The following is a 20,621-nucleotide window of genomic DNA, read 5'->3' as shown; positions in this document are numbered from 1 at the left end:
ATTATGTTATAATGGCTACATGGAACACCTTGTTATTGAAAGCCTTTGTACAAGTGCATCTTTCATATTATATTACAGGACATGGCCATGAAAGTGTCCCTCTGTGGGACCACTGACCTATTCAGTGCTACAATACTCCAACTGAGGCCCAAAGCTTTGTGTAACAAAAAGCTCTGGACATTACAGCCTGAAACCAAGCACCCCCACTGTCTGCATAATGATTTACCACGCCAAACATGGTGCTACTTTATACTTTGATCAATTTAATCGTTATCTGGAATAACTTTAATGTACAGAGCATATCAGATGACAGAAAGTAGAACTGTACTTTTCTTGTCATCATATCTCAAAATATACTAAAAACAGCCACAAAATGCAGCAACTTTTTTTTTTTTATTGTTTGCTTTTCTTAAATGTCCTTTGTAACTTAATTAAAATCAAACGCTCTTCATTTTACACAATTTCACACCATGTCAGTTTTAATAAGTTGCTGCTTTGCACTTATTGTCCACTACTCCCAAAAAAACACAAGAATTATCTCCACCTGTTTACATGAAATGCTGATGCTAAAGTTTGCTGTTATTGTAACTTGTATATCTTAGTGACATTACACCTCATAATCAGTTCACTGGCATCTAACTTTGTTGAAGTTTACTAAATTATGTACTTTCTTTCAGTTGCTGACAGCTAGCAAGTAATGGAAGTACAATACCAAGATTGAAATAGCACAAAATGAGTTTATGTAACTGAGGCACCAGCAAAAAGGCCGTTCTGAGGCTTTAAACTTTTGATTCTGACATTACCAAGTAATGCATGCAGTATGTATGAGCAAAGAATATAAATGTAGCTGACACTCTCCTATATATTCATGAACGCTTGGAAGTAGATCATTTTATTACATAAAGACCACATAAAGTGAGTTAGGACCACATCCAAGCTATGAAATTTCATACAGCAGAAATCCTTCTCGGAATACCTCAAATCTAGCTGACTGTTCCCTCTGTTATTCCCTTGATATGTACTAATCAGAAATTTAACCTTGAACAAAAATAAGCTAAATATTTAATAGATGGCAGAATCAAGGTAAAAGTAATTATCCAACAAACTAGTAAGACTTGCTGAGTTGAAAATGCTGTGTGCAAGGAACATCAATGCTATACAGGAAGCCAAAATCATTGACCTGTGCTGCCCTTTAAAAAGAACAGAGCAGCTGATGTATTTCCCATGTAACTCCTGCCCACATGCACCGCTACCATCCAAATCACAGCTGCTTTGTTCGTTCACTTCACTGTCCTGTGTCCACTGGCTGCCACAGTTCTTAAATGTACTGAATCAAAGCAGAGAGAAGGTAATGGAGAGATTATTCAAAACTCCTCTACTGTATTACACCTAATTTAGTTTTTATTATAAAGATAAACCATTAGACGAGTAAAACACAAATACTGCAATAAAAATGAACCACGGCATAGGAATTGTTTTCATTACCAACTGGAGCAGAAGTGATAATTGAAATTGGTGCTAAAGCTAATAATACACAGTGCGGACAATATTCCAGGTGTCAGCTTTCTTAAAATGAGGCTTCTGGTGTTAAACAATCACTTGTGGGGACAAAATGCATGTCCACATGATGTAAACAGGGACATAAATCGAAGGTTGAGACTTGTTTTGGGTTTTTTTAAGGTGAAAGATTTAGTGGCTTCTTCCAGACCAACTAAATAACAATCACCTCATCCTCCTCTATGATAGTTGATTAAATCAGGGCAGGGCTTGGCTTATTCACTTTGGTCTTTTTTTTTTTTTTTTGCTTTTGAGGTGTCAAACATACAGCCTGTGGGCAAAAAAAAACGACTTGCATGTAAAATGCAACATGTAAATACGTAAAATGCAAAAATTACACTGAAGATATTAACAATTATTTTAGTTCCGGTTCCACATATAGACCAATATAAAGTGGATCAGATGAGTAAAATACCATCGTAAGAACCTATAAATATAGACAACCCCAAATTGTTTGTCTTTGTTTTAGTGTAAAAAAGTAAAATTACATGAAAATGTTTACATTTACAAACAAGAATAACCTGAACAAATATGAACTACATGAAATGTCTTAAGAGAAGTCAGTGTAATTTTAACAATATTTTGCCTCTTTCTAAATGTTCTTTGTATTTGTAGATATACTGTGATCTGCAAGTTGTAATGCAAAGGTTGTTCATGTTATTCACATTTTTAAGGAAACTTTGTAGATGTAAACATTTTCATAATGTATTTAATGTTTTGTTTTGTTTTGTTTTCTGTCTATGTGCTTTGTGAATGTAAAAATTGCAGTACTTTAATATTGGGAATGGACCCCAGGAAGAATAGTCTCTGCTTTGGTAGAGACTAATGGGGATCCTTAAATAAAGAAATAAAGAGGACAAAATGGGTGTAAGTTCTGAGCTACTGTAGAAACACATGGCGTCCCTGTAAATATTAATGTCTCACTCTGGTAACGAAAATAGCAATTCATATTTTCTTGTGATAGTACACAAATGAAACAACAGCATAATAAAGGTTAGTGTCAAGCATATTGTGGGTAAACTAAGACATCAATAAAGTAATGCAAGCCAATATAATGTCTCCCAAACAGATGAAAACATACTGTGTGTGTGTTTCCGTATTGTGCGTGGAGAACCCATCAGAAATTAAATCAACTAGTAAGTGCAGACAGCTGAGATCGCACCACGCTCTCACGACACTCTGAAATGACCCCCTACAGTGTGCAAATCACTCTTCAAATTTCTAATTATCCTCTGAAGAACAAAGAGTTTCCCTATGTTTAAAAAAAAAAAAAAAAAATCTGCAGTGGTGAAATTAGAGAGAACCCAGTTGCAGAAATGGCAGATATTTTCGATGATTGTACCAATTAATTCCATAACACCACACAAACTGTAGGCTGGAGGTGATTTATCTGCACACTCTTGCTGATTTATGCAGAGATGAGTTTCATTTTTCAAGAAGAAAAGAAGAAATGCAATGGCAAGCAATTCTTTGAAAGAACATTCTATTTTCAAACTGGTAAAGTTGCCATTTTGCTGGAGCTTTTGTTGCTGCCGTCTTTTACAGTACAATAGATGTAGAAAATCTTTTGAAAAGTGTCAGTGTACACCTTCACAAATGTGTGCGTACAGTATGTTTGTCTTTTTTTATACGCTGTCAGCTGGAAAGTACTAAAATGCTAGGGCAATTTCGGAGCGATCTTAAATCCTGGAGCAGATAGGATGACTTTTGTAGGGTAGGAAACATAAATATAAATGGTTTTATTCCAAGCATAGAAGTAGAAACAAATACCTGACAATGTGGACTAATGTATGGATTTCCTGCTCACTTAAAATGTTTTAATCTTATAAATGGAAAAAAAAGTAAAAATGTTTTCAGACTGAAGCTGGGGACATATTTCCAACAACATATTTACCATCCATTTTTCAGTGAAGACAAACTTAAAATGCACAACATCGTTTAATCAATACAGAATTCTAATCAGATATTTCTGAATTATGTATGTATCACTGTGGGGCCATAACAGATATGGCTATCTGGATATGGATATCTTGGAGGTTAACAGATGGTGTCATAAAATGTAATAGGCATCACTCTTAAAATATACCCAGACACTGAGGACATTTATGTCTCCGAAAAAAGGTTTTCACTGCCTCTGAGGAAGAACGGTGAATATCAACTCAGATGTCAGCTGCAAGGGTAAAAAACTAGCTAACTTGTTCACTTCTGACTTCCCAACACATCTTTGTAAGACAGAGCCATAATATTTGGGCCAGATTTAACAGTGACATAAAAGACTTTGTAATAGGATCCAGTGAATAAAATGAAAGTAAAAGGACAAATATAAATGTAAGTCCACTAAGACAATTACTTCTTACAGTTTGAGGTTAAAAAAAATCTTATCGACATCTTTAAAGATTATATAATTTTATAATCTTTTTTTATTTAGTCTCTCCTTGAAAAATAATAGAGCTGGACCTGGAGGTTTGATGATAGAGGTTTGCAGAGAGAGTCATCCTCCTCCATATAATTTTTACTGAAGCAACATCAACATATTCTATGGTCTGGTCATTAAACTACGCAAGAGGATTAGGGCCACCGGGGTAAAAATGTAAAAAATTAAGGTCCAATATATTGTTTTTATTATTATTCTGAGAATAAAAAGTCAGATGTCTAAGATTAAAGTCAGAATTTTGACTTTTTTCTCTGAATAACAGCAGAATAAAACATACTGGACCTTTTTTTCGTTTGTTTTTTTTCCAGTGGCCCTAATCCTCTTCTGTATTTAACACCTTAACGCCGCCGGGCATAAATTCGTGACATACCATTTCCATCACGGAAACAGCCAAGATAGCAAGATAGAGAATGGGTATATTCAACACATTCTTGGGAACCTTTTTCAAGCACTTATTTCTCATCGGATCGGTCAGTGACGGTAAGTTGTGCCAAAATAAAAAATACTTACAAGTTTATTGTGTGCTTCTACAGCATATATATTAAAGTAGACAATGTATGATGACTATTTTTTAAGTTATTTGAATGTTTCGGTTTGCAACATATTAGTGACATTTGGCTATAAAAAAAATGGTGCGAGCTGATCAGTGCTATATTTAAATGGCCTTCATCACGCACGCATTTTCTTTAGGAAATGCCACTGTAGTTCATTTGTATAATCATTAAAAACATAAAATGCTGGGATATAAATGCAATTTCTGCCCTTTATTTTTACGCAAACCAGAATGAATGCAACAGTGTTTTATGGGAAGTGGGTTGGTGGACTTCACACAAGAGTTTCACCAGAAAAGAGTGAGGAGACGGGACGGCAGCGATGAAGAATATAATAAACCAGGGGATGGAAATGGGAGTAATGAAGAAAATAATCTACCTAAACCAGGGCATGGAAACAGCAGCGATGAATAATATAATCAACCTAAACCAGGGGATGGAAATGGCAGTAATAATGCTATAATTTTGTGTAGAGTTACAGCTTTTTTGTCAACATATGGCCATATGTTTATGAATGTAACCATTACTACATGTGGTGCATATGATGTAATTAAAAATGTCTGCACTTTTTTCATTCAAAACAGAATATAACAAAATGTGTAAAGTTAAATGCTATATTTGTCAGTTCTAGATGCCTGTTCCTAAATGTTTTGTGTATCTGTAAATCCACTGTTATTCTGTAAATTATAATGTACATGTGTAAATGATAAACTGAGGTATACTATTGTTAAAATTGCACTTAGACTGTTCATAGATTTTCAGGTTATTCACATTTTTTTGTGAAAGGATAGCTGTAAGTGTAAATATTTTTATTATGTAATTTAATTGGAGTTGTCATTATTTATAGGTGATTGTGTTATTATTTTACTGGTCCAGCCTCCTTGAGATAATATTGGTCTATATGTGGAACTTGAACTAAAAATGAATTTGACACCCATATTACAAATTAAAAGCTTGAGCTCTGTTTGTTTGGATAATAATAGTTAAAATAGTTGGTGTGAAAATCATGCGGCATCAATAAAACCATACATGAGACGAGAAAATGTGTTTTTTTATTGCCTGTTGCAATAAATACGCAACATACCCAAAACTTGATCTCTTTTATGTGCTATAGTCAAATTACCAATCTCCACTTCATTAAGCATCTACTTGAAAGCAAAAACACAAATAATACATTTTTTAACACACATGTATGTAAATTGAGATGTTAAGGGGTTAAGACTTTTAGAAATCTTACATCATGCTTTCTTCCAATCCTTTCTTGCAGGATTTTGATAGTAAAGGTAAAAAAAATCAAACTGCTATTTTCCCACTGCTCTGAAGTGATTAACATGCCTGTGTTTAAGTATGTCTACATCTAAAAAATTCAGAATGGCAGGGTTTGATTGGGATTCCAAAAAGCATTATCCAGGATTACAAAGAGAACACAGAGGATCAATTATAGATGATTCCCTAAGATAAGGAGGTATTTTCACATCAAAAATAGACAAGAGTTGAAAAAAAAAGAAATTAATCTCTCCGAAGGACTGAACTCAGACAGAGCTTGTCCAGTGATGTGTACGGTGTCTCAGTTCTAACTCCAGTATCATTCATCTGTGTGGTGTTAAGTCATTTGAGTTTAACTGCAAGACACATTTCACACTTTGTGCCTCTGGTAGACAAGACTTCTAGACCAAAATGTCTTGGGAGGAAACTGTATATAGCTTGCGAGGCGATTCGACGCTCATATAAGTTTGAAGGCTCCGAATAGAAGACGGACAGATGGATATGGTCCTTTGTGCCGCTGTTAATTGACTGCAATGCAGACTGATGACAGAAGAAGCAGAGATGTGAAGACCGAGGGATGCAGAAGGCTGCTTAGTGTTACTAATAAAAAACATATGTGCCAAGAAAGTACTTTATTTTGACACTTTTTAATTGAATGTGTTTGAATTGTGTACACCATACAATTTCAAGTGTACCAACAGAGAAATGCATTTGTAAACTTCAAGTAGGCATTTCAATAATCAAGTGTAAAATGTAGTTAGATTACATTAAGATATTTAACTCATAAAACAAAACAGATGGCTATCTGAAAAGGGTTAGATGTTGTACTGATGTTAGAAACTCTCAACAGCAAGGGGAAGTTGCATACCATAATACACTTACTGCTGTAAAACTGCAAACATATCGACACAATGTATACGCTGTATCTGTATCGCTGACTGCAGAAAGTATAAAGCTCATCATCAACTACGGATGGGAATCGATAAGAATTTAACGATTCCAAATCCATTATCGATTTTGCTAATCGATCCAACTCCTTATCGATTCTCTTATCGATTCTCATTGGGTGAGGGTATAAAAGAGTACAAACGGGTGTGTTTGCATTAACTGTCTTTTATATTTCCATCTCTGCACAGAAAATATAACATATACAGGGTGGGGAAGCAAAATTTGCAATATTTTGAGGCAGGGATTGAAAGACAGTGTATGACCAATTAGTTTATTGAAAGTCATGAGAATTTATTTGTCACAAGAACATTTACATAATAGAAAATGTTTTTATTCTGTGTCCTCCTTCTTTCTCAATAACTGCCTTCACACGCTTTCTGAAACTTGCGCAAGTGTTCCTCAAATATTCGGGTGACAACTTCTCTCATTCTTCTTTAATAGTATCTTCCAGACTTTCTCGTAATAGTTTTGCTCATAGTCATTCTCTTCTTTACATTATAAACAGTCTTTATGGACACTCCAACTATTTTTGAAATCTCCTTTGGTGTGATGAGTTCATTCAGCAAATCACACACTCTTTGACGTTTGCTTTCCTGATTACTCATATGGGCAAAAGTTTCTGAAAAGGTATAGATAATAGTGTTAGGTATGATTATGACCTCAATATATGTTTGGTTTCAAAACAATTGACGTAGTGCCTGCTGAGAAAAAAACAACTAAATGTTCATTGTAAATTTTGCTTCCCCACCCTGTACAGTATGTACAAGTAATAATAACAGATGATGCCGGGCCCGGTTTGGGGAGGGGGGCAGTTAAAGTGAAACTAAAGATGCTTTACTAATTCCCCTATTGCCGCATTTCCACTACATGGAACCGGTTTGACTCTGCCCGTCTCCCGTTGTTGTGCACCTCATTTCCTTTCCCCTTCCTTTGGAAACTTATATTTGAGGTGGGTATGACGTTTGCTGCCCGCACTGGAACAGGAACTGGGCCCGGATGACGGCCTGGTGTTCACTCTGCCACTAGATTCACAAGTGCCGCTAAGTAGTGTATCAAATGAATCACATGCTGTGGACAAATGTTTGAGCATATTGGAGGGATTCCACCCTTTTGAAGAAATGGAAGCTTTGACACTGTTACAAGTGGACCTGGTGTCATCTATTCAGACCGTTTCTGCCTCAACACCATGTTGGCTACGTTTTGACCAAAATATTGCAGTGTATGTGTGACGTCATTGCGCATGTGCAATGAAGGCAGAATCGATAAGCAGAATTGTTAAGCAGGCAGGCAAACGATTCCAAGGAATCAAGCTACTGGGATCCGGTTCTCAAAAAGAACCAGTTCTCAATTCCCATCCCTATCGTTAACACACATCTGTATTATGCTATCATCAAGTTTTCTAACACAAAAACTCACAGATTGACGGACGGACGGACGGACGGACGGACGGACGGACGGACGGACGGAGAGAGAGAGAGAGAGAGAGAGAGAGAGAGAGAGAGAGAGAGAGAGAGAGAGAGAGAGAGAGAGAGAGAGAGAGAGAGAGAGAGAGAGAGAGAGAGAGAGAGAGAGAGAGAGAGAGAGAGAGAGAGAGATAGATAGATAGATAGATAGATAGATAGATAGATAGATAGATAGATAGATAGATAGATAGATAGATAGACAGACAGACAGACAGACAGACAGACAGACAGACAGACAGACTTTATTGATCACAAACTGGGAAACTGTAGTGCAGCAGCAGCATGATAGACAGCAAAAATAGAATATAAGATCAACATAGAATACAAGAGCAAACACACTATACATAATAAATTAGAAGCATAAAAAACAGAAATGGTAGAAAAACAGCACAGTGCAACAATAAACTGTATTGTGCAAAGTAGAGGTTGACTGATATGGTTTTTTCTAAGGCCGATGCCAATGCCGATTTTAAAAAATTTGGTCAGCCAATGGCCAAGATCTACAGCTGATTTTTGAGGCCAATATTTAAGGCCTTTTTTTTTGTTTTTTAAAGCACATTGACAGTAAAATACAATTGAAATACTCAGATAATTAAAATTTTTATCCAGCAATATAAATGAAATCATGAATACACATACATATAGTACTCTTAACATTTATTGAACTTCAAGTGCTGCCCACACAGGTGCCTAATCAAATATCTTATAACATTTTTACTACGGGTCAAATATCGGCTTTCAAAACAAATTAAGGCCAATGGCTGATATTGAAAAAAATCTATATATTGGTCTCCCTCTAGTGCAAAGTAAAATGGAATTGTTCAGTACCGCTATAACAGAAATAACATATATAATATCTGCTTAGTTTGACAGTCAGTTATATTACTGTGTTTTATATTCTTCATGAAGGTTACTGTATCAGCTGATAGTTTACATTATAGCTCTGTTAGCTTAGCATTGTTTTTAGACAGAAAACAACCACAGCCACAGTGGTTTGTGCCATCAGTAGCTGCACTAAAATCTGTTTAGAATCATCCACACAAGGTCAGACCTGTCGCAGTTTAGTCTGAATGGATCAACAAATAAGCAAAGATGAAAACATTACATGACTTTATACCTTCAGAAGCCTTATAATCACACTCTGGTGTAGACAAGTGCTGTGTTTTAAGCATCAAACTCCATTTTTTTCATTTAGATCGGTGTCCAGTGGTGAAAACAAGAACAGTGCTTCTAGGTTTTTTCACTTTGTCATTTTCTTGAACTGTAAAAGTTATTTCGATGTTGTTTCATCTCATGTTGTCAAAGGCCCCATGGTGTTAGCTTTCAACACCCTGAAAGACCTGCTGAGTGACTCACTACTCCCTCTAGTGGTGACATAAATCTGTCAGACCGTCAGGATGAATAGATTGAGTCCATAGCTCTACAATCCACTTCTCTGACAGAACTTCAGAGCATTGGATTGTATTATTATTCTGACAAAACAGAATAATATTTTAGGTCATGCTTCATACTACTTCATATTGCCCCTTTAATAAAATAGCAGCTGAGACACTGAAAACAGGGATTGAGGGCTCTTTAAAGGTAGTTCTGTGTGCAAGAGTACCACTCCACTGCTCCACAGAAATGACATTGTTTTTCAGTTCAATACTTTCTCACACTGGGCATTAGGACAGCCATTCAAAAGGACAAGCAGCATCACGTTAGCCCGCACACTAACTTCAAAGCTCATAAAAGTCCATTAATAGTGTTCCACATAACCCTGGGTACTTTGCCACAAGCATTTAACAGAGAAAAGCTGGTGAGACTGAATCCGACTCAAATCTGTGTGGCAGAGAAGCGAGATCATTACAACAGCCCACACCTGGAGTATCCAGAAACTGACAGAAACTCCAGAGTCAGCAAATATCATCCACCTCCACATAAAAGACCCTACAAGAAAATGACCCAGGGAAAATGTCTGATTTGTACCATGAAGACTTCACATAATGAAAAGTTAGGAGCCCGGTTCAATTTCGGTTAAATATGTCTTAGGGATGTGAGAGCGAGCAGATCTAATATGAAAGTCACTGTTGGGATTTGACAGAGTCATAGTGTTATGCTAAGGGCTAAACATAAGGAACTCAAAAGCTGAGGTCGTAAAGTCTGCTGGTCAAAATCAGTTTTCTATTTTTATGCTAGAAAGTCTATTGAAGGCACCCAAGTTAAATCAAAGAAAGTGAGCTAAAACTCGATAGTTACAGAGTTGATGAAATGTATGAGTTCAGGTTATGCTACATTATGTAGAAAGAAAATGTTATACAAACGTAAATTGAGTTTTGGCTTTAATAGGCAGAAACAAAAAAAGTCTAGTAAGATGTTAATATATCAGTATCTATACTTTACAGGGACATAGTCACAGTCTTCCTTGTTTCAGTGAAACAATGAAGATAAAATGATATAGAGGGCTCAGGATTTCTGTCCGACTAAATGAGAAAATAAGAGTCTTTTAATTTTCTGTAAGTTAGCATCTCATTTAATGTCACTGGGTTAAGAAATTAATGAAAAGTGGCTACTCAATCTGACACTTCTAAATTAAGAAGCGAGTATCCAAATGACAAAATTAAAAAGGGGAAAATTAAGTTGAGGATAAATAATTAGCTAGGGAAATTCTGACAGAAAGAAGTGGAAAACATGGCAGCTGAGGAGAAGAAAGTGGAAACAGAATAGTGCAGTGGGTGCTTCAGGCAATGCCATCTGTGGGTGGACCTGCAAAGGCTGCATGCCACACACCTGTGTGGGACTGCCTGGGAGATAAGACCCACAGCACAATGGCCCTGTGGCCACCTGCATTGCCAAACAGGTGTGCAGCCCAGCCAATTAAACTATTAGACAAACACAGGCCTCTGGGAGCAAATTAGCAGGCTGCCCAAACATCACAGGAAAACAAAAAGCAATGGTAAGCACTCACTGTGAAAAACAATACTTTGATGGTAATACTTTCATTTTAATGCAGAGAATTAAGTTTAATGCTTGATGAGACAGAATTGTTTTTGATTTAGTCATTACATAAGTATGAAGAAGTTGGACAAAGAGGATGAACGGTGTGTTTGGAGACAGACCGCATGTAACACAGCTCAAACGCTCCTATTCTGTTATCATGTAAGACATTTAGAGAGGTTAAAGCATCAAGTGGCCCACGTCACAAAACACAATTTTCAACCAGACACCGTACAAATGACCATTTTATATATATATATATATATATATATATATATATATATATATATGGCCTAAATATAAACATTGAGATAAGGCAGAATTCTGACATCTCCAAGAATATTCTCTCCTTGCACTACATGCAGAGTTCAAGAGATAAACACAGGAAAATCTAATCTCGAACTACCAGACTATTATGTGGCGTGTCTCTCATCAAGAATGGATGTTTCAATTTTTTTACAAAATAAAAAACAGTGGCAAGTAATCAGCTCTTGGCCATGTATCAGTATTTTGTGGGAATAGGAGTTTGTCTCTGTAATAATAATAATTTAAAACATACTATTTGAGAAACCGCTATGGAAAGTATTCAGCTAGGGCGGTCTGGGGGCATGCCCACGGGCACAACATTTTGGCTGGGTAAGCCCAAACATGGTGGCCTCTAGTGCTTTGTGATCCAAAACGATTCCATTTTATACCCTGATTGTAATTATTTCATATATTAATGTGTTTGCTTATTATAGTAGGTGCATAATGGTAAAAATAAATCAGGCTTCTTATTCCTTTTGGTCCCATAGCCTGTAAACATTTATAAATATTTAAAACAAAGCCTATTCGCTAAGAGGAATCATTAGACCTTTTTGATGTATTTATTCATTGACATTTTCAGTGTACGATGATGTTAATGTGTCTTTGGTTAATGTTTAAAGAGCAGCATGTTTTAATCCTATGCTGTCTTATCTAGGATATGTCTTGGTGTTATATTATTTATAAATTACATCATATTTTATTTTGAAAACAAGATTTCTACAATGGTATGTGTTCGAGGACATTTTAAACAGCAAAATAACCATTTTCACCACATGACAAAGGCCTGCTACTTTAACAACATTGCCTTTTTCATTGGAGAAATGGCTATGGATTAACAAGTATAGTGTAAAAAAAGATAACTGTATATTCATTAAACCTGTAAACATCTATGTTGAAGTATTTTCAGTCGATTTTTTTTTAGCGCTTACAGGGCAATTCCTTCAAATGATTTGTCATCAGTTATTTGGCTAATATTTGTACAGTACCGTTATCTGTGCTCTGTACTCAGCAGGACACAACCTCTCCACTGAGCGTACACCCACATAAACACAATCATACAGGACATGAGGGGGCGAGACATACGCACACAGACATACTTATCTGCATCTGTATGTGTGTGGTACAGACACAGATAAACATGTTTATCTGTATAGTTATCTTATCACCACACTCACATTGTATGAAAGTGGAGGTGAGTGACATTAGCAAATCACAACACCATTGAATGGAATCAAAATGGATGTAATAAGTAGCACACTGGACATCAATGAGTAGTCAGCATTATGGAAAGCCCTGTAACCACTAGTGTAAAATCTGGGGGAGTTTATCATGCAAAAACTACATTTATATCTCAACATCCTCCTGAGACCCAGCAATTTATTTCTGTCCTCTGTAAGGGACAGGGCTTTCACAGCTTTAGTTAAAAGGACTGCAAAGAGCATTCCATAAAAAAAAAAATGCATTTGAAAAAACTGTTGCGTCATGCTGTCTCAATTAACCCTGTAAAGCCTGAGCCATTAAATCATTGACAGGAAATTCCAGTTCTTTGAAACTGGAGCCTTTATTGATCCTTCTGAACAACCAAAAAAAAAAAAAAAAAAAATTAAATATCAATTTCCATGTATGATTTTCAATTTTGTATCATATTTCATATTTCAGGTTTCAATGCACAAATATTATTTTTTGAACAAACAAAAACATAATATAACACAAACAGCTTTAACAAATTGGTAGTTACTTTTCAGAATTGTCAAAGTTCTGCCTCCTTCCTCATTAATGACAATCTTGTAGTGTCACTGGAAAGGCCTCTGGTGAACGAATTTCTCCCCCCTGGTGGATAATCCATGTATTGCATGTATCTAATTGTATACATCAGGTTTTTCAAGAAAAGAAATATCACAACTCATGTATCAAATATGTTACGTTCGGCGTTATAGGGTTAAGCAAATTATTTCATGTAAAAAGCCAAAACCTTTAACTGATATGGATATGCTGTACAGCAACCTAATGGAATTAAATTATTTCTTAAGATAAACTTGCCATAACATTTGAATACCAATATTTAAACAGAAGATGAGTCCATGCTGTGAAGTGAAGCAGAAACACTCTTCTTCCTAGTTATTTTCCAGTATAAGATAACATATCATACAAAGGTTACATTAACATAGTGGAGTCAAAAGAGTAGCAAACCAAATGTGGCTTTCCTGTGTGATGTGATCCATGACAATTAAGTGCATTCATATTAATTAGAAGTAACCTTATCCATGCTTCAAAAAAAAGCAACAACAACAAAAAAAAAAAGCAGTCCCTTTTCCTTTGAGACAAATAATGAAAGGCGTTAAGATGAGCACAGGACTGGTGTTGGTCTATGGCACACACACACCCGAAGGAAAGGTGTCCTTCTCGGATGAATCCATCCATCCATGGGAGGTTATTCCTTCAGAGCACACTGGTCTGTTACAAGGCGGTCAAAGGTTCAGCCATTTCAAAACACCCACAGGGTAAGACTGGCCTCACTTACATCCCATCGGCAACAGTTGGCCTTTCTGAGTGGAAAGGCTGACTTGACTCCCCACAGTTTGCTGGAGACTGTGGAGACTGACTTAACATCTCTGTAATCACTTGAGGGATAATTACTTGGGCAATGGTAATTTGTGTCTTTTTTTCTTCTTTGCATGTAGCTAATGAAACATCCACTGATTCACTTAACATAGGTCAAACTGACGTGTCATATGGGTTTTCCTGATTAAATTATTTCCACTTGTAATTTTGATATGGAAAAAGAGTTTTGGAGATGAAAATTGTTCAAACGGATGAATCAGTTTTAACATGTTATTTTATGTTTTCAGTCTAACCATGTCCGTATTAATATGAACATTTTTCAAATTATTTCCTCCCTCGATTCCACTTTACTTAAAGGTGTTGGTTGAGGTTATATAGGTTTGATGATATATAGATTTTACCATATAAATACACTGATTTTTATATGATCTATATTTGACATTTAAGGTGCATGTAAATTACACAAAACAACAAAAGGCATAGACACATGGTGAGTGTGATGCCACCATTTTCATTTCCAAGCACATACACACAAACTGCATTTATTTATTCATTTATTTATTTATTTAACAAATCTTCACTATGGAAGGAACTGTAAAAAATCTCTATTATCCAGTTTTATCTCTACTTCTATTATTTTTTATATGTATATTACTGCTAAGAAATGGACAGTTTATTTTGAGTTTCGTATTATTGTTATGAAATGGACAGTTTATTTTTGTTTTTAATATGTGTATTATTGTTATAAATGGACAGAGTTTTTTTTGTTTTTGATATTGGTATAATTACTGCTACGAAAGGGACAGAGTTTCATTTGATGTGAAACGCTGTTGCAAAATGGACCAAGTCTATCCTTGACATGTATAGCATTTTTGTGTTTTGTGCTTAGTCAGAATTTAGTCTGATATGTGTAGGATTTTTGAGTTACTTATTGGATCTGACATGGGAATTTAGGATAGGTAGAAGGATGGTATAAGGGGGCGGGAGATTATTTTTTTTTATTGATTTATTTCAAATATGGAATTGGTACAAGTTTCCTGATTGCTACTAATTGACTTCTTTGCACCACATAATATAGAAATGAAAATTCAAGGAAGCAAAAAATACACATGAAAAAAAGAAAAAGGAGTGAGAAGAAGTATCAAAAAGGAGTTAGAAGAAGCATTAGGTTAAACTTCCCACTCCTTTTGGAATGTTTTCCTTTCCTTTTCCTTTCCTTTCTTTTTATATAAATCTTTTTGTGGTTTGGTTTTAATGTTATATTCGAAAACAAAATAAACATTTCAGTGAGATAAAACACTGTTTATGTGTGGATTAGAGGCTCAAACATGGAGAAAAAATGGTCTCTACTCCCCAACTAGACACTATTTCCTGTCAGTTATTTCCATTTCCATTTCATATACTTAATTAAATGTGTGTTAAAAGCATGTTTAAATTTGCCTTTGTTTTCCTCATCTTCTCCCTGAACATTATTATAACCTGAAAAAAAAAAGCTCAACTTGTAGAGGCTACACCATAAATGATTCAAGTCACGGATGTGTGCATGCTTCAGCTTCTCGATGGCGCCAGTTCACCAATACACGCCGTTATATAGAATATTTTATTGACATATGTGTGTTGGAGTTGTGGCCAACCTACTCACTATTGGTTTCGGCTGCCTCCATCCTTTGGATCTGCTCCCAAGGGTCACAATGTCTTGGAAAGCTGTTGCAATAACTCAGTAACACAGTAGGCTCTTGCAAACAGTTGTCAAACTAAACTAAACATTGATTGTGTATGCACTAAGCATCTGTTTCTACTGTGCATGTACAAATGTATGAGAAGGTATACTCTCATCTATTGTGTTTGCTGCTGCTTTCTTCATTGTTGTGATGCTACCGCTACAAAAATTGAACAAATTTTCTAATGGGACCACGCTGACAGGTCGTTTCTCAATACCCAGGGTCAGCCTAAAAAAGCCTAAAAAATATTACTCATGAGATGACTATTTAATATGCACCATTCATTGATTCCCATTAAGAAACGTCTGTTCAACTACAGGCTGGTAAATAATTTATAGGATCTGCTGTCACTGTGGGTTCTTTTGCACTAGAGAGACCAAATTAAAACTGAAGATCCCCTTTACAAGAGACAAGGCAGACAATTTGGGAAACAACTAGCGACAAGGCATACAAACTCACTGAAGTCTCGTAATGAATGGCTCAAAGACGAACAGATGAATGATTTGAAAGAAAATCTCCTTTATGCTCTGTACTGTTTTGTGTGCGATCATAACTGTTTAAGAGAAAAAGCGCTGGTGAATTTAATTTTATCAGTGGTGGCTGGTTACACACATGACCTGAAGCTGAGCGCTCATTAAAGCCTGAGAAAAGCTAGTTTTCTGGTGTGGAAACCTAGACTTTCTATCTATTAGAGTTTAATAGGTTGAGTGGTGTGAATTGGAAGACACACTCCCAGTGGCTACAGGCTTGTATATGATCATCACCTGCACTGCGCCCTATGCTTGCTTAACCCTATAATGCCAAACGTTTCATGTTTGATACATGAGTTTTGAAGCCCTCTATATGATCAGTGTGATATTTTTTTTCTTGAAATACCTGATGTATACAATTAGATACATGCAATATACAGATAATCCACCAGGGGGGAGGAATTCGTTCACCAGAGGCCTTTCCAGTGACACTACAAGACTGTCATTAATGAGGAAGGAGGCAGAACTTTGACAATTTTGAAAAGTAATTACCAATTTGTTAGAGATGTTTGTGTTATGTTTTTGTTTGTTAAAAAATAATAATATTTGATCATTGAGACCCGATGTATTAAATATGATACAACATTGAAACTCATACATGGAAACGGATATTTGAAAAATATTTTTTTTGGTCGTTCAGAAGGACCAATAAAGGCTCCAGTTTCAAAGAACTGGAATTTCCTGTCAATGATTTAATGGCTCAGGTTTTAAAGGGTTAAAAGTGGATGCTGTGCATCTTGATCTGACCCAGCAAATCAGTCCACATGAAACAGGTCCCAGGTTTCCTCACATACAACCACTTACAAATAGATGGTGTGAATGGTAGTTTATATTCTAACAGTCTCATTAAACAAATAAAAGAATGGAGTAATAACTGCCAAGTGCACAAATATATTCCAGGTACAAAACCATTTGCTTGTAGCAACTTAACAATTTGCATTTGCTCAACTGAAAAGAAGAAAAACTTTTGCACTTCATATAGCTTGTTAAAAGGAGTAAAAATATCATCAGAGTAATCCATATGCTATTGTATCCTTGAAATGCTATTTGCAATCAAATTGTGCACCTTATTGTTAACTATAAAAGCAAGTAAAAAAGCAGAAAATAAGTTTCATGACTAAAGTGAGTATAAATATTTACTAGTACATGATACATTTGGCATTCCCTTTTTAAAAAGTTCAAAAGGGTTTTTTTGTTTTTTGTTTTCTGAATTTACCTTAAAGCAAATCAAGAGTGTTTTCTAAAATAAAAATGAAAATTCACAAAAGCTATTTGTGATGCTGGTGGTGACCACAGAGGTGATGCACAGAGTTTAGCAGTGTGCGAACAGAGCTTAAGTTACTAACCTGACAGGGTTACTTGTGAGAGACACTCTGAGAGACTCCAGGCAATTAAGCAGCTTTTCTTCTGTGATGCCAGAACGCAGCTCATGGACATATTCTTGGGATGAAAGCGTACACTCATGCTTGCTGTTCCTCAGCCCGCCCTGCAAACAAAATTACAGATATGTATAAACATGCTGTGAGAAGAACACACCATTGTCAGTATAGCCAAAAAAAAAAAAAAATCACTGATAAATCTGCGAAAGCAAGTAAAGGATATCCAAATGAATAGGAAGCACAGAAGCAAATTAATCATTAAGTACCACGTTGACCCGTGGGGATCAACGGGTTCTAGATGTGGTAGTTTTTTATGCTGTTGTGTATTCATGCATGCTGTACAGCATTTGTGCAGCAGTCACCGCCAAAGCATTCTGGACATAGCAATGTGATTGTAAGGCTATTGTATCCCAAAATTACTAATATCTCCCAAAATGTTAGTCCTATCAACTTGCTGTTTTCGCTAGTCTCTTCTTTGACCAAAATTACATAAGTATGCCAAACTATAACAGACAGCTCTTTCCAGATTTTGTGTGAATCCCCAGGGACACACACACGCACACACACACACACACACACACACACACACACAGAGGGCACTTGGCTTTTTTTATATAGATGATATGGCTTTTTAAAATCACAACACTACTGAATGGAATTAAAAATGGATGTATAAGAAGAAATGGATGGATAATAAAGTAGCACACTGGACATCAATGACTAGTCAGCTCTTCAGTCAGCATTATAGAAATCCTTGTAACTACTAATCTAAAATCTGGGGTAGTTTATTGTGCAAAAACTACTTTTCCCAGCAATGCATTTTTATCCTCTGTAGGGGACAAGGGTGTCACAGCTTTACTGAAAAAAAAAATGAAAAAAACTGTTCAGTGCAAAGGACAAATAAAAAAATATAAAAACAAAAAATGTATCTAAAAACACAGCTGCATCAGCATTATGCTGTTTCCAATCTAGACAATTATTTCATTTAGAAAAGCCCTTTTTTTTTTTTTTTTTAATTTTCATGGGTCTCAAGAGGATAATAACTGAAAAAATAAAAATTGCAAGAGATTTTTTAATAGTTTGATGTTCAGTTCCATGCGTCTGTTTGTAGTGATCCATATTTTTTTTTATTACATTAATAATGTCTGTATTCGGTATAATCCATTACAATTACTTTCATTTATATATTCTGTTCAATGTATTTCTTAGTTTCTAACAAAGGCAAGAACAGTACACATGAGACAAAGTTGATTTTTTTTTTCAGTGGACAGTGATATTGGGTAATTAATCTGTAATTTTACTGATAGCAACTATTGTTATATCGGCGTTTAAAAGGTGACTATGGGTGGACCTCTAATATATCTATTGACTGTTAGTTTCATACCATAAACAATTGTTTTTTGAAGAGAAATAACAAGACTACTTCAGTCTCTCTCAATTAGCCATGATTATAATGTATGTTACTAGGAGCTAAACACAGACTTTATATGTTATCGGAGGCAGCTCATAATTACAGTAAATGGATTCTTATGTATCATCTCCAGTGAAGACTCAAGGGACATGTTGCAACACTAATGCCTACACAATGAGTGTACCTATTGGCAGCAACACACACACATGCATACACAAACCCCCAATCTACGTACACACACTGGTGTTAATGCTGCATTACTTTGAGCAACGGCTTGATTTCAAAGTACCTGAGTGATTGAATCTATTATTGTCTGCCACTTTGTCCATGTGGTCCAAAAATCAACATAAATTTTGAGGAACATGAATCAAAAAGGCTTGCATAATGCAATTTTACCGCATTATTTCAACTCCCTGTACAAGCCACAAAAAAAACAAACCTGTGGTAAATTAGTAATTTTCAGGTTCTGTTGTCAAAATTGGCTATATTCCAGGTGGGGGTTGTGTGAAGGTGGCATACAAAGTGTGATGAAGAAATGCTCTGGAAACAGCTTTGGATATGCCTGAATCAGACTACTCGGCAAAATCATCTTTACTGTGTTCATCCCCAGACTGCTGGTTCCCCATGAAGTGAGCTGCACTAATAGGCGGTTTGGGAAGTAATAAGCTAGCTCATTTGTCTGTAGAAAAGAGAGGCCTGCTGATCTTTTGCAATGCACAGTCAACATGAAACAACCTGTTTTGTTTTCCCTTTTTTCTTTTTTTCTTTTTTTGCTTTTGTATCTGAAAAAAACAACAGTCATAGCAACCTACTAGGTATTCTGTTGTCTGGATGTAAACTGAGATATTTGCCTGATTGGCTCAAATATGATGAGAGGCTTTCATCTCATAAAGCTTACAATACCATCACTTCAACCTTCAGGAGTTATTTCAGACAAAACCAACTTTTTTCCCACTACCATTCAGTTATATTGAATCACAAAGGGGAAATGAAGTAACTACCAAAAAATAAGAGGAAAAAACAGATCTGACCAGTAGGGATGCAGTGGTACAGGTTATCCACGGTTCGGTGTGAATTGTGGTTCTTGAGTCACAGTTCACGGTACGGTTCAGACGCAGAGGCCGGCTGTGCACCAAAACTTAACTGGGAGCTGATGGAGAGCCTTAAGGCTCATTCATGTTCGCTTTACGTACATAAATAGGTTTGTCCGTTTCTAATGTTGTCATGTGCCACTGCCTTCATACTTCCATGCGTCTTTTATATTGGAATGAGTGTTTCTCAATCAGTCCACCAGAGGGCACTGCTCTTAATTACCATACTGGCCTCGAAGAAGAGTAAAGTTTTTTAAAAAGAAGCAGAAGAAAGTCAATAATAACAAACATGACAACAACAGAGGAGGTAATACTAATGTGGATACTGTTAATGTTGAGAAGGGTAGTTATCATAAATATGTTGGTAGTTTTTCACTAACTCACACAGTCACTCTTTGAAAAGTTCCGCTATTTATGGAAATTATT

The 20,621-nt window shown here is 35.9% G+C and overlaps 1 protein-coding gene across 2 annotated transcripts in view; it reads right to left on the bottom strand.

The window, feature by feature from the left end:
* Positions 1-20,621, bottom strand: part of diaph2 (diaphanous-related formin 2) — a 428,253-nt gene that overhangs the window by 302,388 nt on the left and 105,244 nt on the right. For both annotated transcript variants that reach the window (XM_030144879.1, XM_030144880.1), the window contains exon 7: positions 17,661-17,800. In XM_030144879.1, the coding sequence (XP_030000739.1) occupies positions 17,661-17,800 (140 nt within the window). The remainder of the gene's footprint in view (positions 1-17,660; positions 17,801-20,621) is intronic.

This window comes from Sphaeramia orbicularis, chromosome 10 (genome assembly GCF_902148855.1).
Source record: "Sphaeramia orbicularis chromosome 10, fSphaOr1.1, whole genome shotgun sequence".
In the NCBI taxonomy this organism is placed as follows: Eukaryota; Metazoa; Chordata; class Actinopteri; order Kurtiformes; family Apogonidae; genus Sphaeramia; species Sphaeramia orbicularis.
The sequence above is the reverse complement of the archived record's forward strand: the minus strand, read 5'-3'. Positions and strand labels throughout refer to the sequence as shown.